Source organism: Dinoponera quadriceps, unplaced genomic scaffold, assembly GCF_001313825.1.
Source record: "Dinoponera quadriceps isolate SergipeBrazil2010 unplaced genomic scaffold, ASM131382v1 scaffold696, whole genome shotgun sequence".
Classification (NCBI taxonomy): Eukaryota; Metazoa; Arthropoda; class Insecta; order Hymenoptera; family Formicidae; genus Dinoponera; species Dinoponera quadriceps.
The window spans coordinates 839,712-862,750 of record NW_014554799.1 but is presented as its reverse complement, the minus strand read 5'-3'; the positions used below and the strand labels follow the sequence as shown (position 1 = coordinate 862,750).

General features: G+C 43.0%; 3 protein-coding genes across 5 annotated transcripts in view; 1 reads left to right on the top strand and 2 right to left on the bottom strand.

The window, feature by feature from the left end:
• Nucleotides 1-3,034: 3,034 nt before the first annotated feature.
• LOC106742047 (GA-binding protein subunit beta-1) lies at nt 3,035-7,592 on the bottom strand. Of its 2 annotated transcripts, XM_014614636.1 has the most exons (8): nt 7,488-7,592; nt 6,993-7,095; nt 6,717-6,872; nt 6,435-6,632; nt 6,030-6,360; nt 5,670-5,939; nt 5,312-5,589; nt 3,035-5,181 (listed from the first exon to the last, which is right to left on the bottom strand). In XM_014614636.1, the coding sequence occupies exons 2-8, from the start codon at nt 7,053-7,055 to the stop codon at nt 4,930-4,932; spliced, it is 1,548 nt and encodes a 515-aa protein (XP_014470122.1). In that variant the 5' UTR covers nt 7,056-7,095; nt 7,488-7,592; the 3' UTR covers nt 3,035-4,929. The 2 variants fall into 2 exon arrangements, with proteins under 2 accessions (XP_014470122.1, XP_014470123.1); XM_014614637.1 differs by lacking the exon at nt 7,488-7,592 and having other exon boundaries at nt 6,993-7,475.
• A 3,119-nt stretch (nt 7,593-10,711) lies between these two features.
• Nucleotides 10,712-23,039, top strand: part of LOC106742023 (acetylcholine receptor subunit alpha-like) — a 79,532-nt gene continuing 67,204 nt past the window's right edge. The window contains exon 1 of one of the 2 annotated variants that reach the window (XM_014614604.1): nt 10,712-10,900. The gene's annotated coding sequence lies outside the window, so the exon portion shown is untranslated. Of the gene's footprint in view, nt 10,901-22,544; nt 23,035-23,039 lie in introns of those variants that run through there. The other variant, XM_014614603.1, reaches the window with a different exon arrangement.
• Nucleotides 14,859-23,039, bottom strand: part of LOC106741980 (IQ domain-containing protein G) — a 33,351-nt gene continuing 25,170 nt past the window's right edge. Inside the window, 8 exon segments of the mRNA XM_014614483.1 lie at nt 14,859-15,631; nt 16,708-16,839; nt 17,209-17,415; nt 17,591-17,831; nt 18,452-18,553; nt 18,615-18,815; nt 22,424-22,499; nt 22,502-22,567. Of these exon segments, the coding sequence (XP_014469969.1) occupies nt 15,431-15,631; nt 16,708-16,839; nt 17,209-17,415; nt 17,591-17,831; nt 18,452-18,553; nt 18,615-18,815; nt 22,424-22,499; nt 22,502-22,567 (1,226 nt within the window). The 3' untranslated portion in view covers nt 14,859-15,430.

Here is a 23,039-nt window from a genome sequence, read left to right as displayed (position 1 = left end):
GATATCACACGACGCGAACGGACGTTTCGCCGAACTTGCTGCAGGCCGCGACGCTCGCGTCCTACACGGACGTGCGTGTGACGCCGCACACGATCGCCAAGTCACCGGGTGCACACGAGCAGCGCAGAAACGACCACCACGACGACGACCAAACGCAGCCCCCTTCTTCGTCGCGCAACACAGCGCACTGGACATCGCCTTCGGGATTGGAAACATACGGGCGGTTCTCAACTTGGACGACGGACGCGCGGCGCGTCCAGGCTCGTGTTTCACAGGCGGCGTTCGTGAGCGGATCAAGTATATCGATGAGAAGTTTCAGTATGAATAATTCATTTTATTGTACGATTATTTACAAATTGTTTATATACTTACCGGTCAGCGTTTGTCTAAATCTGATAACAGCAATGGAGAGGCGATAACCGTCGGTATATACAACGTGTGAACGATATTAATGTATAATTAATTGGATAATTTAATTTATTAAATTGTAGTTTATTAAGTAGATGAATAAATGTTATTGTTAAATCATTATCGGTGGAAGGCAATTTACTAAAACAAAGCGACCGATAGTTATAACTTGCTAAATGCTACTATTAGATTTAATAAAACAGTCAATTGTTACAATAACTTCGTTACAGCGTGTATTATTGTATCTTGTTTTTTTTATATTGTAATTTTGTGAGATACTCCTAATTGTATTGAGATTCGTATAAGAATAAATATTTTATATTTCTGTAAGTATTTCCTGTTACTGATCTCGAAATCATTTTGATGTTGCTATTTATCACGTATGGAAAAAACTGTTAAAAGAATTGATTAAGATATAAGATTTAAATGAGCATATCGCAGTAAGTGGAAAGGATCCTTATTGACTCGAGACTGCGCTGACCATACCTATGTTCAAGCCGCGTTCACAAGAACCTCTCTCTCTCTCTCTCTTTGTCTGTCTCCTTGTCACCTCCTCTATCTTTCTCTCTATCCCTACGCTCGCTTGGCCAGTTATCTTTCTAATCACGCATAAGGCCGAGTCACTATTCGGTCCGCGATGTTACAACCTTCGTTTTCGGCGTCTCGGCACGGGTTCTCACGCGTTCCGTCCGTCGAAAATGAAGGCCGCTCAGAAAGAGCGCGAAAAACCACGAACAGGATGTCAGCCGCGTGTCTCGAGGCTCCCCCGAACGACGACGCTCTCGCTCGATGACGTATCTGCGCAGCTCGCGAAGAGCATGAGCTCGCGTCGCAGGGCGGCACCTGAGGAAAATACGAAAGGATACGACCGATGGAAAGTTAAATAACACGCGCGTTAGTGTAGGACGATGTGAAAAGAGATGACCTATAGAAAGCGGAATTCCGCGCGCACTGGTCACCGACGCGCGAACTTCGTTAATAAATATATTATATATAACGTTTACACGGGTCATCGAAGCCTGTCGCGACTCCGCAGTCATTGAATAATACCGATGATAATCACGGGGCAACCAAGGTCCAGCTCGCGTACGGCCCTGATCGGCGGAAAGGAGGAGGACGTGAGGCTCGAAAGCACTTGCGAGCGCACGTTTCTTTCAAATTTAGCTCTCGAGCTGACCGTAGAATTCTACCTGGCGAGCTCCTCGCATTTTGAGTGGGAAGTGATCGCTACTCGAACTGATTTTCAACTGCAGAAAGAAACATATGCAGTAACGATGCTTAGATATTTTTAAAAACGGCGCAATAACGGGTGTGAAACGCCGTTGAAAGAAACGGCTTAGGCCCTTTCGAAGCTGTGAAGCGCGCAACAGCGTCGACGGGTCGAGCTTCGGGATCGATCGGCGGCCCGACGAGGGAATGTACATCCGATTGCCCCGACGTGGGAACGAAATCGAACGCGCATGAAAGCGATTAAGTTCGCGCGCGATTTTTCGAGTTCGAGGCGCGGGGAAAAATTGCGAAATTCTTTCTTTTTTCTTTGTTTTTCGGAGACGCGTCGAGAAACGTTTTTATAGAAGGGGCTGCGTAATAGGTGTGTCAATGGGTTAAGTTATTTATCGATCGTGCGCACAGCTGCCCACCCTCGAGAGAAAGCGAGAGAGAGGGAGAGAGACAGACAGAGAGAGAGAGAGAGAGTTAACCGAGGACGCCCATGGGCGCGACGATTCGATCGATCGCGGTGAGAAGTCCGTCGCCGAGATGCGAGAGAACGAAGATGACGACGAGAGGAAATGTCGCTGCAACATCGCCAACAACTCGAGCCTAGTTCAACCCTGAAGGGTTGAATTTGTTATCATTACAAACGCGAAAAGCACATGTGCCTCGCGCAGAAAAATATACATCGTCTTCTCGTCGGCACGAATACAAGTCGAAGATTATTTTCACCATGGTTATACAATATCAAAATCTGAATCTCGCGAAATTGTATAATTGTTCTACACGTGTACTTTCTACGCTCATGCTGCTACTGAGCTTGCGAAGTAAAGCCAAGGTAGCTCTCGCGTCTTGCAAGAAAGGCAAAGGGTGGCGGAAGAGGGAAAAGTGCAGTCGAGTGTAGAAGGTACAGGCGACGCGACAAATCTACCGGCCGCGATCGATCGCGCCGGCGGAGGCTGGGAAAATGTCACGTATCTAGATAGATGTAGGCAACAATAGGCAACTCTCCGTTGGGCCATCGACACGTGGCGCGGGATGACCTCTCGATCGATAGGATTGCACGATAGTCCGTAGGTTGGCGGGCAAAAATAGCGTCCGCGACGCTCGGGACTTGTCCAGGCGCGACGAGAGAAACAACTAATTAATAAAAAAACTTGAGAAAAAAGTGTACATGAAGTTGCAGCGCATACGGAAAGGTTAATTGAACGCTTGAACGTTCAAATAGCCATTGTATAGGCTTACAGTTAAATCCAATCGGTTCTTTTATCCCCAATTCACTAATTCGTCAAGTTTTTAAAATGTAGGATTAAACGTATGTTCTTGAGAAAAATATCGAAATTGATTGAACGGCGAGATTTCGTGAGAATGCAGTACTGACACTTGTTTCTTACACGATGACGTATTATTTACATTAATTTTTGCAGTATTCACGCTTACATTGCTGATCATAACTTCGACACAATATCAAATATCGACGCAAAGTACTTTTACGCACAGCCTTTACTCCTGATATTTTCATAACTTGTAATCAACAATCTTTATTGGCGTATGTATAAAGTTATATTTACAATGTACATTACTAAAAAAAAGTCTTAGCCTATATTATCTAGCGTAACTCGTTGCATTCCACAACTTTGTGTCGTTTTAAACAACTCGTCGTTTCTTTTTTGTACCTGAAATCTCATCAACTACTCTCCTCTTCACATCTGCTGTACGTAAAATCATTTCGCATTTCTGATCGATAGCGCCTTGAAAGCTATTGCGTGTTATCAAACAGTTGTTCCAAGAACTAATTAATTAAAAGAATTACATACAAAAAATTTGGATTCCCTTGCATTTTCGCAAGAGCTGACGCGATTATCGCGTTGAAATCGTAGTTGTGAGGTAGCTGCTGAGAAATTTATTTGGAATGCAACCATTTCGTTTTAAAACGTGTGAAGTATACGAAGTAATGCGCAGCAGCGCATCGAATAGCGCGCGAATTTATTTTACGCGCGTTTCATACATCGTCGGAAGTTCGGCTAAATCGTACATTGTAAGTTCTACTTACAAGCGTACAGAACATCGTGAATGTCTGATGTATGTATGTAACAATATGCAAATCTGGCGATATTGATCATAACTCCAAAAGTTTATATGTATGTATAAATATATACATGGACTTCATATTAGATTCAACAACTCGGAATATATTCCTTATCTCTCGGTGTCTGGTAACCAATCGTAACAGTCGTCGTAGAAGCATAATTTGCGATATAAAAGTAGAATATGTATAAAATAGACCGTAAATGGTTTATAAATATTAACGGTACAAGTCTCCGCACTGTACTTCGCATATTTCCTATTCGCTATTTAATGACCGTCATAGAATATAGAAATGATTGACATGTTTGATAAGTGTCATGAAATAACTGGCACAATCAACATCCTCATCTACACAGAATATAATTGAAGTAAAATAATTATCTGTTATCATTTTTTTCTCTCTTTTTTTCTTGCAGCCTTAATTACTTTGGTCATTGCCGCTTAAAATTTTCATATCAAATTTTCATATCAAAATTTAATTTTTACGTTTACACCTATTACAAAGAGAGGAGTAGCGAGACATACTTTGTGTAAATACTCACAATATATATATGTCGGGTTGAACGATTAGTATATATCATATACTAAATAATTCTACAGAATTATCCGAAATTTTATCCAATCAAAAATTTAATTACTTTTGCTCAACATGTGTATGACCTGATAGCTATATATAATAATTTTAGTTTGAAAAACAGATTAATTATTAATTTTTACATGACACATCTGCAGGAAACAAAATAATTGTTATATTTATACATTATTCTTTAAATTAGTTCGTCAAATTATGATTTTATCGTTTCTATTGCTCCTGTAGATTTGTCTTATCAATTTTACTCAATTCATTTCATATATTTCACATATGATTAATATATCTTTTATATTTACACGTATATGGTAAAAGAAATTATTCATAACTACTGATGAAATGTAAATCAAGTTTGCGTAATGAACGTTTCACAAGGAAATGTTTTTTACAGGGAACATTCGGTCTCTTATAGCTATTTGTTGTAAAGTTGTATACAATGAATTACGAATATGGCAAATTCTTACGAAGCTCGTGATATTTGTGCAAACAAAATAAATTGAGATATAAAGAGAAAATTTCGATTGAAATTCTTCGAGAACCCGATAATAAAATAAAACGTCTTCCAATATAAATAGATTCGATTTACAAATTAAGAAACTGAATAAAAAAAACTCTTACTTGTACAAAATCGTTTAGATGTGTTTTTGCGCCGTGAGGTTCTTGATTTGCTGTTTATATATTTCCACTTCCCTCTCTTTTTTTTTGTATTGCTTAAAATATTCGGCTGCTTGTCTTTGTGTCTCCATTAACTGCTTAGTCAATTTCGCAATGTCTGTTACTGCTTTAGAGTCTTCTAGGTTGTCCTCTTCGGTAACTTCTTCTATGTCATCGTTTAATTTTAAAATTATTGGTTCAGCGACCTTCGTAGAAGTCACAGCTTTATTCTATATTTATAAAATAAAGAAAACTGTTCTTATCAAGTGAAATTACGTACTTGATATATATTTTCTTTCTCTTTTCTATTCAAAATTTCTTTTTAGTATATTATTAATTTAGTATGTAAAGTAATTTTACCTCGCTTGTTGAAAAGGAGGAATTGCTGGATTCACTAACAGTTGGTACTGTCGTAGTATTAGGAACCGTTGTAAGAAGTACTTTTCCAGCTTTGCTATCTATAGAAGATCTTTTCAAGATATTTGGAGCCCGTGACGTAACGGTAGGTATATTTTGACTTACGATTTGATTCGCTTTAATTGCTATGACTTTTCTTGCCGTTCCTTTTCGGGGAGAAACTTGAATTCGTCTTATATTAAACGAACCTCTAGTTGAATTTAAAGCGAGTTTTCCAGCTTCTACAATTATTATCGTGAAAAATATTGTATATGTCGATCTTCCCTCTTGTTCCTAATATTTAACAGAGTAAAAGCCGAACCTGTTAAAACCACCGTTCTTCCACTTTCCATTGCATTTTCTACTATAGATGATTCATCGTCAACAGGTATCATCGTGATCCCATGCGCTTCTAACAGTCTAAATTGTTTGTTAACATTTCCTATCGACGAGATGTCTTTATGTTTTTTACTGTTTATAGTATCGTTTATATTGATCATTTCAATATCATCCATTTCCTTTTCTTGCTCACTGCCACTAGGTGATACACGAATCTGTTGAAAGATCATTTTTGGCTTTCCCTCACTTTGAGCTGCAATTTTACATGTATAGGAAAGTACATAATAAATAAAAATTGAAAATAGAATATTATTTTTACAAAAAAATATGTTTCTATATTTACCTTGGGTAAGCTTTTGTTTAGGCAAAGATAGCTGCTCCAACGATTCCAATTTATTCTTTATCTCATCAGCCTCTAATTGCATTAAATTATGCGTAGCTGCTTCCAATTCTGCAGAATTAGCTTCGCTTTGCTGGTGAGCTTTAATACCTACTATTTCCCTTTCTTGTTGTAATATATCCACTAGATCTAATCTATCGTGCTCCAATGCAAGGCTGATAGGAGTTTTGCCGAATTTACTAATCGCCCCTGGATCAGCTCCATGCTCCAATAAAGTATGTATTATCCTTACATGTTCACGTTCTACCGCCCAATGTAACGGAGTCATTTTCAACTGAAAGAATTGTTCACGTTAATTTTATGAAGTAACTATTTAGTATCTCTATAATCTATATTCTGATATTGTACCATGTCTCTGCTATCGACATCTGCTCCATGATATAATAGCAACTGTACCATTTGACAGTGGCCCTCGTATACTGCCATATGTAACGGAGTTCTATCAACCTTGGTCTTAGCATCTCTCGACATTCCAGCTCTGAGTAATATCTCAGCAATATCCCTGTGATTATATTGTGCAGCTAAATGGAGTGCACTAGTACCAAGCTGGGGTAGGAAAAAAGATTTGACTGTAAACCTTACAGATATCAATATGAATTACACACATAAATTATTCTCTAAATAACATACCCAATCAGTACTAAACGGTGCACCTCTACTCATAAGTTCACGAACAGTCTCAATATCTCCAGTTTTTGCACTAACTAATAGCTGCTTGCCGAGCTCTACTACCGATATTGTCTCTTGGGATCTTGAACGAGGAGTGACACAAGAGAATATCTCCACCTGATAACAGTTGCAAAGTGCTATACAATATTTAAAATAAGAAATTGCTGCCATAAATTAAAATAATACATCATACGGTGAATCATTTCATGCACAGCCCGCAGCAAGGAAAACACTCACCGGTATGAGAGCATCTGGGTCCAGATCCTCAATATCATGGGCAGATATGCTTTCAGTTTGCATCTTTGTGTCTTGTGCTTAGTTCTCTTCGTGTAGATGAGTTCTAAAATGAGATTATCCATAATAGCAGTAGCAGATTTTTCCTGAATGGTTGGAGGCATCAGCACACGACTTGTTTTGAGGCGTTAGTATTTGTCGTTCGACCTTGGACCACCGAAATTGCAAGTGGGTTATAAAAATAACCAAGTTCTTTTATCAACGATTAAAACCCACAAAGCTCGGCTCAACAAAGCCCGTGGTACGCGCGATCTACCAGTTTCTCGAAATCAAATTGCATCGCCACAGGATGTTTTTATTTCGCCGTCTTGGGTAGCGAGGAACTTCCTGTTCCTGTTGATCGAACGGAAGTCCCATGCCATAGGCCCTGTGTTTCGTGCTCAAAAAAACTAGCCACATCGTGTGCAGTCCACGGGCCGAACGAAGAATTGTACTTACAACCAGTGCATTATTTTTACTTTCTCGGTGATTTATGCGGCGATCGCCCGACGGGCGCACAACTGGAATACTTCCCTCGTCACAGCCTTCGCGATTTACGGCCACGGTAAAGTTTCGTGAAAATGGCGGCTCCTTGGCGCCATTCCTAGCGCAATCCGGCTAAAGCTAATATTTCATGAATCGTTCGCCGAGCACGTTATGCGTGCCTATTGGTTATCGTATAGGGAAAAATCGATTGAGGACATATCCAATGTAAAAGATGTCATATTATTGCATTCTTTATTTTATACGCGTGGTTGGGTCGGCTTTTTCTGATTATGTATTGCAGAATTGTTTTCAATTGAAATCTCACCAGAAATAAATTTTTCCATTTTAAACATGCGAAGTTTAAATTCCCTATATTAGAATGTCCCTATTAGATTCCTTATAAAATTATTTATTTAGATAGATGTATATAGCCACGTAAATTTATGTACGCAAAGATAAACTTTTCGATGACGTGCCAATTTGAAGAATATAGTAATAACAAGATTTACTTTGTATTTTATAGAAAAGGATACAATTTTTTTAAATATATACTTGAAAAAATATTTCAAATAATATAACGAAATTAGATGCATTGTGCCCAAAATGTGTATGAGATAGGGATAATTGATTAGTCTTTAAATATCTATTTCGATTTTCCGCGCAAGCACGTCGAACGATCTCTATAAAGTATTTAGATCGGTTTTAATATAAGATGCTACTTGGCTCTCTAATTGTCTATTGTTTTTTAAACTGAATTAAAACTTAAAAGTATAATTATTTAAATGTTTCACAATTAAGCAAATTTAAATTTATGAAAGTTTTTGTTTCTCTCGAAATAATTATATATTTGTGGATAAACATTTTTAAACAAATTTTTGGTATAAGATCAATTTAGAGGCAACATCCATGTACAACAACCAGATCGGTTACGATCACGAGGAAAGGATGAAAAAGAGTAACGTCACATCGGAATAAAGTATTCGGTGACAGCAGTGATCGTTTCTCGATTTTCTATTTTTCCTCTGTTCTTCTTCTCTTTCGTTCTCCTTTTTTTTGTTCTCTCTTCCTTCGCTCGTCTTCGTCGGACTCACAGCAATGTCCGACTTATCCTCGCCCCCGTCTCGCAGCTGACCCAGAATCGCGGAGATAACGGAGCAGCAAGGTGCAACAACAATGAATCTCTGTGCGACACGAACGCAAGGTAGGACGGGAGGAGGTGTAGAAGGAAGGGAGGGACGATGCAACCCAGAAGAATGTCGCGTGTAGATGAGCAGGTAGGTAGGGTATACATATGTACACGTACATGTACCCGCGGTGGGCCAGATAGATATCGATTGTCCGCCACGGCTAGTTATCGTAATTGACATTATCACGACCGATCGTGGCATTATGTGTTAATAGAATTATTTCGGCGACATTAGGTTATTCGCATATTTGACCCCGAACAACGGGGCGGGACGGGCGCCCGCGAAATAACAGAGATAGCGGTTATCTCCTCTCTCCCCCATGGAAGTTCACAAAATAGCAAATCAAACGCGTGTATCTGATAATATATGATCTTAATGTTTACGCCGGCAACTGCTTTTCTCGTAACGTAAATTTTACCAAGAACTGTACTGTCATAAATCTTCGACCGTTCGTCGAGCGAATAGTCGAAGTATCTAGTTTTCCGGCTTTGAAAAGGATCTTTAAACTCGTAGAAAAGGGTATATTATCATTTCCTCGTATACATATATATTCTTATTCGTTTATCTTTTACTTATTTTATTTATTGCTATTTTTTTTATAGAAGAGAGAAAATTAATATCGAAATAATACGGAATTAGCTCATCTAACACACCATTAATCGTACCGACACTTGCTCAATTTGCTTATCAGAACTGATGTATTAAAGACTATCTATAACAATCGTAAAGTATGCAGTAAAACATAAATAGTAAGGACATCAACAGAACGGTTGACTTATAATATTAAGAAAATATTTTATGCCTTAAATCTTAATTTGAATTATCACTTGTTTACTTTTTTTTATATTATACAACGGTTTATCATCAATCACAAACAGAACGACTTTGAATTTAAGACCCAAGGCACAAGACAGTCGTTATGCGTTATTTAAAGACAAAGACCCGTATTCTGAACTCTCTTTTATCGACAAAAGTGTCTTAAAAATGGTCCCTCAGCCAATCAGGTGGTTTCTAAGCCGCTTTTAGAGGCACTTTCGTCGGTAAAAGAGAGTTCAGAATACGGAACGAAGACTTAAGGCATAAAACATTGTTTTAAACCGATAAAGTGAGCCATTCTGTTAAGACCCTAAGCTATTTGACCAATTGGATTTTTACAGTCCAAGAATAACCGACTGTGGTTGGTCAATTAATTTACTTCTTACGACTACTACATACTTTATGTCTACTGTAGACGGTCCTTTAATCGTATTTAAACCTGCGTCAGTACTCAACTGTTTTAACCGTGACATTAGATTTAAAAGCGCGACGATGTTTCGTGCCGTTATTTGCAAATAGTTCGGGCAGGCGTCACTACCGGCACGATCGGCGTAGCACGATTTTTTGCTCTGGTCGCGCGCAGTGGGGGGGGGGGGGGNNNGGGGGGGGGGGGGGAGTCAGCTTGTGTTTACTTCACTTCACAGTGCTTCGCGTTCGTCAGTCCGAACTGTCGACGACAATAACGTTCTCCCTTTCTTCGCGAATCTCTCCGTCGTAAGATCATCTCGGCCGTGAACAAGTCGGAAGTGACGTTCGATCCGTCGGTGACGCGTTAATTAGCGCTAATTAGCGTCGTCCTTCCCCGGTATCGGCAATATACGGTGTATCGCGTGTCTCGAGCCGGCCGGCAGTATGGCGTTCGTCTTGGATCTATCGGACAAAGGCGCAGTCTTCGCGTTATTTATCCGAAGGATCAATGCATCGCCCGCGGGATTGAACATCGGCATTATCGAGTGAACTTCCGTATTACTTGCGGTATGCCACAGCGATCAGCTATTTCTCGGTGTATGCGTTCGAGTTCGCGGTCGTCGTGTTTCGCGTCACGGGCTGGCATTCCGGTAGCGTCGCCGTGAAGTTGCCACCGAGTAATTCGAATTTTTCGCATATCGCTGCGCGTCCAATCGACGAGTGTCGGGAATGCCGTGAAAGGAGTCGAGCGACCGTCACCGTCTCGCGTCGTCTTTAGCTCGTTACAGGTGTGTCGTGAACGCAACGAGGCTGCCGTCGAGACCGATTATCGTACATCGCGGTGACAAGCGTCGCGGGATCGCAATTAGTCGCGTTTTTCCTCCCCGATCGTGTCGTATCCGCGCTCGCGAATGCTCAAGTGCAAGGAACCGGTGGGAGCCGTTGCTGGCGACGGTTATGGCGATACTTCGGCCGGTGAGTAAATTGGTTCCCGTGTCTGCGCGATTGATTGTCCAATGGTTTCGCCGGTTACGAAATTCGATGGCACGCGGGTGCGTCGCCGCGAATTAGTTAACCGGAAAACAGCGGTTTATCGAGATGGGACATCGATGCGAGTTTCCAAGTAAGTGTTTTCACGCGTCTCAATAGCGATTAATTTACAATTTTCCGAGAATCGTAAAAGTGCATACACACTTAACGAATGTGAGGTATTCGCGCAGGAACTTTCTTTAAAATCATCCGATTTTGGCCATCTTATAAGCGAATTGGCTTAAAACATTCTGTTCGAATTTGTAACGACACATGCATTTTCTAAAATGTAACAACGAAAGTTCACATTCGCTGTTCGTCCGTTGTTTGTTCTCGTGAGGCCCGTGTTCTGAGCTCTCTTTTATTAAGATAAAAGCCTTAAATGTGGCTTCTCAGCCAATCAGATGATTGTTAAGCCACTTTAGAGGCACTTTTATTGATAAAAGAGAGTTCAGAATACGGACTTTACTTTATACGCACTTTAAAGTGTCGGCATATCGTGGATGAAAAATTCGGTGGTTCTAACTTGAGCCTCGATCCGAGTCAGTGTTTTGATTAATATTTTATCTTATGCAGCGCGATCGGACATTTATTTTGCATCGAAAAGATTAACGCTACGCGTAAACATCGACTCAGACATGTGCGAACAATTAAAATGACGCGAAAGTGAAAGCAAAAAATCGCGACTGGTCTTTTGCGATTTCGCAGAAAAATCTCGCCGGTGGTGCGGCTTGTACCGACGTTGTGTCTATTTGCGCGATGCAATGCGTCGATATGCTTCAATCGAGCGGATACATTCGGGGGCCGGTATTTCCGTCTGATTATCGAAGCCCGGCTCGCCCAGCACGTTCTGCCAATCACTCGTGAGCGAATCTCTCACACGAGGGGATTGTCCGAATGCCGAAGCGGTATCTAATCTAGTGGATCATTCGAATGTCTAATAGCGATTTCGGTCCCCTGCATTAATTCGCGCCGGTGCGTGCTAAAGGCCGCCGCACTTCAAGTTATTTCGGTGTAAAAGACACAACATAAGCACCGTGTTGCTACAATGTGCTATCTTGCGATATTTAGCGGAATATAATTTGTCGGGCATGTATCTCGCCGTTAATGGTGTTTGCGTTGCGCTTATATTATACTTTTGTATTTACAAATAATTACGTACGTAAGGTACAGACGACCGAATAAGGTGAAAGTATCAAAATATCCTGGACATGTAACTAACTCTGGACATCCTTGTTAGTCTAATCTTTAGATATGAATATTCAAACTTTCAACATAGAATTATATGTGCTTATATTGAATATAAACAAATATTTTATGTTTAAAGATCGAAATAATTTTACCTTACATTATGAGTCGCCGAGTGGGAGAGAGAGAGAGTGAGAGAGAGAGATCAGAATGTCTAAAAATTCAGTACACAATTGTTCTCACATCACTCCACGATGATAATAGCATTTTGATGATAATAAAATTTTAATTTTTCGTATCCGTATTGCGATTGAAACTATTACTGTTGTATTTCGTTGAGCCCGAGCTCGACGTTACAAACTGGTGAGAATAATTTCAGACAAAAAGCGACGACAACGCGCGCAAAGAAACTATATTTGTTTCTCGTATTGGTAACGTTGAAAATTCATCTCGGCGAAATTATGTCGGTTTCAATATCTCCGGTCGGCATATACACCGTGAAAATGACGCAAGTGTTGCGGGTCACCTGACCGCGAAAAGTTAATATGACGCGACGACCTCGTGTAACTTTCGATACGCGAATTCAGGGGTTTGCTTGCGACGACCAAAGTCAAAGCCGCAGAATTTCACAAGGATGGTCTCGCGCGGCTCTCGAGCAGCCTCATTTTCAGCACATCTTATCGATGTACGAAAGCTGGGTCAGCAAGGCAATTGCACATATATAGATATACATATATATATATACATGTATATATACATATACGAGGCGCGCTATCATGTGCGTGCACCGCCACATCGCGTTAACCATTCCTTATATCGTAATCTAAGGAGGTGGCTGGCCGCACGATCGCGGGTGAGCTTGCATGCTTTCGTTCGCTTCGCGGTAGTAGCGGGTCGAAGCTACGTGTTGTAGCTTCGTGAATTTCTCACGAGGGAAAATGCACGGGCTCAACGGTGTCGCGGTTCTCGACAAGCGCTTTTCCCGCGACGGGGGGAAACAACCGGCGCTTCATACATCGCTTGTCGCCTTAAATTCTCGAACTTTCCTGGATTAAAACTTCTCTCTCTTTCTTCGTCTTCCTTTTTCGCTCTCTTCGCGGTACTTCCGGTAAACCGTTCCATAAAAATGAAACTACCTAGAAGCGCGCATATGGCGCGAGCGGTAGCAAAGGGCGGGGATCGATCGACTTCCGCGTGATGTTTTATTTAAGATGCGACCGTATCGAAGAATCGGCCGAAAACGACCCGACGATTTTTCACCTTCACCTGAAAAATTGCCGAACGAGAAAGAGAGAGAGAGAGAGAGAGGAAGACGATTTCAACTCGTCAACTCGACATGAAATAATCATTTCATTTTTTATTGTATCTATAAAAACGGCTTTTCTGCTCGATAAAAACGTTGAACATATTTTTTCGACTGTTTTTCGGGAGAGATGGAGGAAATAGAGATTTTCCAGATGACGTCGCACCTAAACAGCACGTTGGCATTCAGTTTTCATAAGTTGAAAATTCGAGGGGGTATCATGTTAATTAAAGCAATATGAAATTATAATACAACACGCAACGCACGCGCGTTTTTATTTTCCTCTTATCGATCGTGGAATGTTGCACGCGTTGATCGATAGGTTTTTTATGTGTATGTCCCGACGACAGGCTTTCCGGAAGTATTACGAAAAGGGAAAACGCCTAGTATTACGACGCTTACATTGGAATTAAGCGCCGTCGTGCGACCGTCCGTACGTGCATTCGCACACTACAGTGAGTCACGTTTTTTTTTAAGCGCAGTTTCCACGATACCTTTTTACTAGCACGCTAGCGCGCTTGCGGTTCGTAAAAAAGCGCCGAGTATTTCAGAATGCTGGCAAACTGGCTTGCCGTTTTCGTCGCCGGTCAGAGTACGCCATTTAGGAGTTAGGATGTCCCAACTCTGCGAACTGCTGCTGCCGTAGACACGTCAGTAGGTAGATTTCAGATCGTCTTAAAGTTCGAGTCTTTTAAATTAGATGAGTTAACGCTTCGAATGGTACTCGGGAGATGTTTCAATATATCTGAAAGTGTACGAGCAACACCACGTTATATATATATATATATATATATATATATATACATACGTGTAGACATATTATAAATTATTAACTACAAAGATATTATTTTAAAGTTGCTTTACTTTTTGGTGACGTTTTTTATTGTTTTATATCTTACTTGTATCAGCAACTCCTTCAGAAATGTCTTCGACATGTTAATTAAATCGCAAGCAAATATAAAAAACGATGTTTCATGCGTAACTCTGCCTAAACTCTAGCATATATTTTATTTAGAACTATCCTTATGAGAGCGAACGCGAAGTATGTTTACGGTATCGCCTTTTCCCCAGTTGCTACTTTTTCAGTATATACAATTTTGAGCAAGGGTACGATGTGAGGAAAAGAATTAAAAGGGAGCATCGTGTAAACTATGTTTTATGCACAGGGCGCGTGCATACCACGTTCGTTTCGTGCCGCGTATAGGTAGCCGTGTCGATTATTACGGCGTTTCATGCGGCGTTTCAGAAACGCGCCGCGGGATCCAGGAAGTGCCGCACGGGAAATGAGATTCTTGCGTGAACAATACTCAAGTCGGTGCTCCGTATGTTGCGCCACGAAGGGGTTCCGCGAGGAACCGAATCGGCATTCGGCGATCCGTGGAATTTACGTTTCGTTATCGTAAAAAAAGGCGCGCCGCTGTTCGCGTTTCTCAACATGCGACACGTCGAGTGTGACACGTATTTTCCAACGGCCTCGAAGTCCGCGTTTCTGTCACGTTTACGTTAATCTTATATCACGTCGAATATAGAAAAAAAATAAGATAAAGGCACATTATATTTCCGGTCGCTGCGATCCAGTTTCGAAAATGGGATCAATATTTTCTTTACGGGCAAAAAAAAATTCTCGCAAGTAACGCTCGTGCGCGAATCGTACTCCCTTCCGATCCCACCCGCGGACGACAATGAGTTTGTGTCGAGCGAACGAAAATAATTTCAACGCGCTTTTTCCGCGGACGGTCGACGTTCTCGAGTTTCCAGATTAAAATTAATCCCCCTCTCTCTCTTCCTCCGAAAACTCGCGTACTGTAATAATATAAATAATAATCAAATAGGGGAATGAATTAACAGCACGGGAGATCAATTAAGCAGTTGCGACCTCGATCAGGCCGCTGATAAATTAATAGCCGTCTACCCGGTCAGGTAGAACGAATTGGAGTTGACTGACGCGGTGTACAAGGTTTAAGAGCGACTTAAAGCCGGGAAAGTTATTTCTTCGTCTTAACGGCTCGCTTCTTCTTTTTCTCCTCTGGTCGATACGGCCCCAACTTCCGGCGCACCATAACGCCCCTCCACCAGGCTTGCATCCTGATTGCGCTACGGCGCACGTGATCCTCGTGCTCCTTTTGCCTTCTGAGCGCCTCCTGCTCCGCAAGGTATGTGTCGATGAATTCCTGGTTACTGCGGTACTGTAACACAATAACCGCCGTATCCTACTTCAGCGCGAGCTTACCGACATATATTATTGGCTTGTTGTCCCACACGAAAATAAGCACGTCTTTTACACGGGATTCATGAGCTTTGCACGCCGATCACGTGCCACTGTAGACAATGAGGAAAGAATCGATAATGACCAATGTACGACTGATGTACGATTAAAAGCCAGAGGACTATAGAACTCGCCGAAAAATTTGGCTGCGCGGCAGAGAGAGAGAGAGAGAGAGAGATATTATTGGTAGGGAAACTGTTACGTGAATAAATCGTCGTTTGATTTAACATATATTTACCTAATTTCGTTTAAAAGTAATGCTCGTTGATTTTCTGCTAGATACTCCATTCGTTAAATTTATTCGAACGTTTTCGATGAAGAAAGTAGAAACGCGAAAGTTGACCGGAGAAATAGTGCGCGCGTGCGAACGCGCCGTGGAAATCTGTTCGAGCTCTTAGTATTGCTATTAATTGAATGGTGCTTAATTGAATTGCTTAAATTGTTAATTGAAGTGCTCAAATTATCGGGTGCATTGTTAATTAGGATTAATGTACAAGTAGATTATATCAGAGAATTAATGCACAGACCTTCGATCGATATGGTTTGAGCCAGGCTCAAATGCACACCCGTCCGAAATGTTCGAGCGGATCTTGGGAGTTGCAGCATTCGAATATTCGGCTATCGATAATGATAGTCGAGACATTCCTGCAAGTCTCGGCGGACACGTGCTCTCGACGCGAATTATCGATTCTTCGGCGAAACTTCGGCGTGCCCTTTAAACTCGCGGAGGCAAGTTACTCGCGCCTGATTGCCAATAGGCTTACGGTGAAACGTGACGCGGTAAATCAGCCAGTCACACAGAGAATGCGAAATAAGACCCCGTGATTGTGCTTGTTGCCGGTCGGGATCCACTTCATCCGGCAATTAAGATTCACAGTGGCGGCCGAAATAATGAGCGGCGGAATGCAAATTGAATTACTCGCTCGGGTTTCGTCGCGGGAGAATAAAATGAAAATATCCCTCGCGGCGCACGCAAGTCGATCCGCGAGTCATTACCTCCGTTGTGAGTCCCTCCAAGTCCGCGCGAGCGTCTTCTATCTCATTGCGCACTTTACGGATCTCCTTCTCGTACATTTTCTTCTCCCGATCGTACCTACGTCGCCATTCCTCGATTCGATTCTCGATGAGCTGTAAATTCAAAGCAAATATTTTTGTTATCTCTGTAAAGGCATGTCTCGTCTTAAACTCCGTCGATGAAATTTACTCGGAGCAAATTACTTGACATTTCTCTCTCTCTCTTTCGAGGAAATATTGAATTTCGTTATTTGTATACTCGCTAGGAAAAATCGTGAAATGCTCAAATTATCGGGAATTCGTTCCGCGATGCTTTAAAATTTTTTTGCTCGAGAATATACATGTATATAGAGCGTATCGTTTGACCGGCGAGCTCGATTTTAACGACGATCCCTTTAAAGTTCTCGTCTTTTCCAGCACGTCTTCAAGCACGAGGCTATCTAAAACTTTTACTCCGCGCTAAAGAAAGAAGTCGGCGCTCACCGCTGTACGTTGCGTCAAGTAGCGCATCAATTCGCTATTCACGCAATTCTCGTTGCTTTCGCGCACGTTACAATCGTCCAGAGCCTTGGCCAGTTTGTCCATCTCCAACTCATAACGCAGTATATTCTGCTCGCGACGTGCCTCCTCCCACGCTCGGACGTATCTCATCTCCGCGTCCTTAATTAGTTTCAGCCTCTCCTTCTCGTCCTAACGTTTTGCCAACAAGTTTCGTTCAACATGACCACACTTACATCGTAGCTGAGTAATATTCAACGATAAAACTTAATGATTTATATCGCCGTTGCGTTACGCGTCCGTCCGGTAACTTATTATATTTCACGCGGCGATTGTCGATCTTACGAAACGTCGTGTTAATACATACCCGTGTCAAAGTGAGCTTCTTCGTTAAGCGTTCCTCCGCCTCCTCGTTCGACGTTTTCTCATCGGCGGTTGCCTTTCGTAACTCGGCCACGATCGTCTGCACCCTTTCGTGCTGCTCCGATAAAAGACGCTCCTGCTCCTCCTGCGACGTGATCCTCTCGATCTCCCCGATTAATACCTCGATAGTACCGCGCTCGCTAATTTCCCGCTTCAAGTCCCGTATTATATTGCCCACGTACAAACTGCAACCGTACGTCCTTTAGTATCAGCGCGAACGGATTACCCGTAGTCGAGTTTACACGCTATCGTATCGAGCAGCGGCGGATCGTGGCGGCTTGAGGCTCCGCGGCATAATCTTGTAATCTATAATAACTCAATATATATCTATATATACACATACAACCATTCCATAACGTCGTTAGAATCCAAGGAGACCTTATTAGAATTGAATTGTACAGATCAACGAGTAACAAATTAAAATTCCTATACTAATCTGTTTGGAGATACAAGTGGTTAGGAGAACGCAAAATTGAGGTTAATGCTGGGATTAACAACGTCTAAAATAAGACCAGCGAGGAATAAAAATATCTGGTAGAATGAGAAGCGCTACGGTGCTTTGTGTACTCCGTATTAATACATTCGCTTGAGTGTGATGCAAAATCAAAAGGATAGAAGTCGAAAGGGGATTTATTTATCGTCCACATCCTTGACCTGTTCAAAATTTAATTACCACGAATATCGATTTGCCCGATTATGGAACGCATCCTGGGGCATCCTTTCGATACGCGAGATTTCGTGTCTATCTGCGTGGATCCGTCGCTGCGTGGATATCAGCCTTATGCTTTCAGACGGCGTGAACAACCTGTCTTGTCGGAGCTTTTCACGCGCAGCTTCCCTTCGTGAATCCGTCATCTCCGCGGCGGCGTCTCCGGCGAGTGACTGCAGAATTGACGTTTCCGAAATCCTGCGGTGTACACAGAAACTGTCAGAACCCCCGGTTTTATTGCGCTATTCATTCGACGTACCCAATCTCGGGGAAAGCGTTTGCGGTCGCCGGCTGTCTCAGGGTGTTTTGGTAAACGGCCAATGAGTCCGCGCACTCCTCGAGGACCTCCAAGACGGCCTCGCGTTCCGCAGGCGAGAATCCGGCAGGACTGTCAGCTTCTATCGTCGCCATCGTATTTTCGCGAATTGGACCGGGTTTATCGCGAGTTCGCAAGTCGCCGCTCTCCTACGCGCGCAAGCGCGCGCTCAGATTCGTGGAGTATCGCAAAAACATTCACGAAATCATGGAAATTATTTACATTGGGAGTCAGCAGGAACGACGGAATACTTCGTAATGCAGCGTCATTTCGTGCGACGACGCAAAGCCTGGGCGCTTTCACGCAGCCTCGGCGCGTGTACACACGTACGTACGTTTTATTTCCAACATCCAGGAAATTCAATGGTGAACGTAGCCGACCGGCAGATAGATCATGTCGGTCTGCATCCGTCTGATGAGCCAATTTATCACGCGTCCGTGCGTAGACTCAGGGCGATCTCTCCGTTTACCCGTTGCTTTCGTAAATTCTGAGCTACGTCAACGGCGCAGTCGGAATACTGATCGTCCTTTTGGAGAAACGGATGCGCGATGGATGCACCAATGAATGATCGATTAAAACGATTTATTTGCCTCAGGTATCAAACATAATTTAAACCTTGCGAATATATATATACCACTGTCTCACGTTAAATGAGAAGAAACGATATAGAAAAAAGAAAAGTAATGAAACGTGTTAGTATTCGTTTTTTTTTACATGTGCAGATAACTATTAATTTTTCAGCAAAGAATAATTTATAAAACATGTTTTGTAATATTTATTTTCGTTTTTCTCTTATATATACACTGAAATAAAAATGGCATTTTCCAGTAATATTTACTTAATCCAAGCAAAAAATGGCTCCAATACGCCTCAGCAGATATTTACTTGAATGTAACATGTTTTTTTTTCAGAATATGTATATATTAGCTTATAAATAATTAATTGTACGATAATTATAACTTTCCAATATTGTGCTCTCATATTTCCGGAATAATGGGATTACACATTATTTCGTATAACAACGCAAAAACATACATCCATTGGTCACTCGTTGGTGCACGTAACGAACGCCGAAAGCAGATGCCACTGTGCGCGTGCGGACAGTCAGTTGTTCGTTAGTCGTAACGAATAAACGGATACTTTTCGCGGTGTTGATTATTGCATCGGACACGGACGTTACGTCAGTCTGTACGGAGCGCGCGGCGGTGAATGAAAAAAAGAGAGGGACGAGCGAATTCGGTGGTTCGGCAAATCCACAGAACGAGCTTAAACAGTTTGATCCATTACCGCGGGCTGCCGTGGAAACGAACTCGGCAACCATGGACATTAAAGCGGTAGTTGGCGCTAAAAAAAGAAGGAGAGGCGGGCGGGTCATCGCGTAAAGAGCTACCGGAGCAAATGAAGAGGAGGAAGCATTCGCCGAAAGGATCACTTTCATAATGTCAAAAGCGCAGAATACAATTTCCGAATGGCGCGTGACGTTTTTTAATCTAACTTCGGCCGAGTCGCCGCGAGAAACCGCGAGCGCAATTTCGTTAACATCGGAAAACGACAATCGCGGAGAAAGGCCGGAGTTTCGTTTTAATGCATTCGCAACGTGCACCGTCACGTGATCGGACACACACTCGCCGAACGCGATTCCGCTTCTCGCTCGGAAAACTTCGAAGAGAATCTCGTGAGGAAAGTTCCCATCCTTTGAGTGTGCAGACATTTAGCGCGGGCGTAGACGAAGCCAAGTGCATCTTGGCTTACACGAAGCCGAGGAAATGTACCGTGTAGTTTCGCCGCAACGCCACGGGACGCCTGTCTCGTATCATCGATTTTAAGTGTTGTGAAATCTTTCGCCTTGCTCGCTCGTACAATGGAAGATATATCGCTGTCTCTCTTTCGTTATTAAACAAACTCGTCGATTTTACAAACCAGCGTTGCTGCGATTCGATTGTGCGATTCAACGATAAAACATACTCGTGTACAAACGTTGTCCGCAGGATAATGGACAGGCAGGACGTGCAGCGCGTTGAGCAAAGAGACGTGTAAACTGTCGAGTATACGCGGCAATACAGTTCGCAAGACAGGATCGCGGATAAGCCGCGATTCGATGCGGCGTGTTTCACATTTAAAACCTTACGCGAAGTCTTCGCGGACGATATTTACATAAGGAAAGGGAAATCGTGGAAACTCGATAAACATCGTNTGGGGGGGGGGGGAGCCAGCGCGCACGCGCGCGCGATTCGGTTCTTCATCAATTATTCCGCTCCCATGGGCGAAGCGAATGAAAATCGAAAACAGTTAAATTGATACCGACATAATTACTATCCGATCGCGTTAAAGTCCCGCGGAGGCGCCCGTGGAAAGCGAAAAAATCCCACGGGCAAAAAACCGAAGGCAAAAAAGGCGCGCCAGCACGTACCAGTTTGATTGGAAAAGTTTCTCACGTCGGGAGGGGACTTTAATCGAATCTGCATTGCCTACAAAGAGGGTCCTTCGCGGCCCCTCGGGCTCGCTCTTGTTTAACGTAAAGGGCACCGGATCGTGAATTCGCGAAAACAAGGTGATGATGTCGCCCGTTACAATGATGCCCGTCGAATTTTGTCGAGTTCCCGGCCCGCTGGTGTAGAGCTATGCGCTGCGTCTTTCCGCGCGTAGATACGAGTTGTTGTGCTCTGTAGTGATTTTCGGAACCTGTGTCGATTAATCACGGGTTGACACGTGGCAAAACACCACATGTCGACGAAACTTCACCGGTAAGAACGGGCTTGGCGAGATGCAAAGATTAGACGAAGAAAATGTCAAGTGCGTGAAATATGATGTTCCGCGAGATGTGCGAATGGTGTTATGCAAAAACGAATTAATCCGTTAGGTCAATAGTCTCGAGTAAATTAAATGCAAAGTGTATGTAAACGCTTTCGACGCGATAGCTTCGGATCTAGATTGCCTCTGGACGTCAAAGGTGTGAACCGAGAAATTGAATATTGCGCAGTTATGAATTTCTAGCGAAATGAGAAATTATAATTTAAACATTTTTCATTTTTTTTCTTTCATTTGCTGCACGTTGCAATTCTCTTATAATAAAACTACTGAACAATTCTCTGATATGCAATAAGATACGCATAAAGGAAATTCCCTTCCATTCCTTACCGAGTATTTAATAAAGTTCACACACATACACAGAAGTATCAAATTTGTCACAAGAAACATGAAGTAATTAATACATTGAGAAACAGGACACAATGAGGCGAATCCAAAGATTTTTCACCCCCCTCCTCTCCTCAACTTCCATAATCCCATTTAATCGATTTTGACGAATCGATTCCTTCCAATTAGCTTATCCATACAGAAAGGATTAATATCAATCGTCGTATTTTCACGGGACACGAGAGAAAACGTCAACGTGGAAAAACGTGACCCTTTTAAAATATGTACACACCCTGTGTAACGAGAATCTGGTATAAAGTCCCCGTGGGTTATTCCCTCGCGTTTTCTCCGAAGTAACAGCAACTACGCAAGGGTTGCAGCTGCAAACAATAAATCAAATCCGGGGAAGAGTTTGAAAAAAAAAAAAAATATCGACTCACACCACTCTGTTGTTTCGTCCAACGGTTCCGACACGGTAATCCCATTCAAGATGAGGGTAAGGACGCACCCTGTCGGCTGTTATCACAGTCCGTAGTGGACCTAACCCGCACGAAGAGAGAGAGAGAGAGAGAGAGAGATAGTGTACACGCGCGACGTCGTCGTCGGCCACCCCCGACGTCGCATCGCGTCGGGGGTGCGCTTGCGTGTTCTCGAGGCGGCGTCGCGACGGCGCGTTCCTGCCGCGCCCGATGTGTGGCGAGGCGCGAGGGCGGTGTCGGTGGTGGTAGCAGCGAGAGAGCGCCGTTCTCTACTCTCGTGCGCTCCTCGTCGCCGTCGACGCGCGTCGCGGCGCTCGAGAGCGTTCCCTCACGGAACACCTCTATCTGACCGTTCGCGGCGATCCTCCGCTACACCGCTCCGGTGTACCGTTCTGTTCCGGTGTACGCTCCTCCGGTACGTCCGTATCGGGCCTCGAAGCACCGACCGTCGACGGAATCGACGAGAGTAAGAGAGACGGAGAGCGTGCGCGCGCGCCTGTCTCGTTAACGACACGTCGCGCCCGCTGTTCACGCGTGCACGTCGCGACGCCTCGCGACTGCTCCACGGAGGACGTCCTCAGGGATAGCCCGCGGTGGAGCGCGTAAGGTTATAATCCTGCCCTGTTGTTGTCGTCGTCGACATCGTCGCCGTGGGTAGTGGTGGTACTAGTGCCGGTGCTGGTGATTGCCGTCGTCGTCGTTGCGGTAGCGTCCAGAATTGTTGTTGTCGGACGCAGCTTGCACAGGGGGTGAG

What these genes read in the sequence shown, in the direction of transcription:
- LOC106742047 (XM_014614636.1), bottom strand. Translation starts at nt 7,055, where the DNA reads ATGCAAACTGAAAGCATATCTGCCCATGATATTGAGGATCTGGACCCA. An exon ending in CACCGTTTAGTACTGATTGG is followed by an intron (nt 6,633 to 6,716) that starts GTATGTTATTTA and finishes TTCCTACCCCAG; the next exon opens with CTTGGTACTAGTGCACTCCA. An exon ending in TAAACAAAAGCTTACCCAAG is followed by an intron (nt 5,940 to 6,029) that starts GTAAATATAGAA and finishes GTAAAATTGCAG; the next exon opens with CTCAAAGTGAGGGAAAGCCA.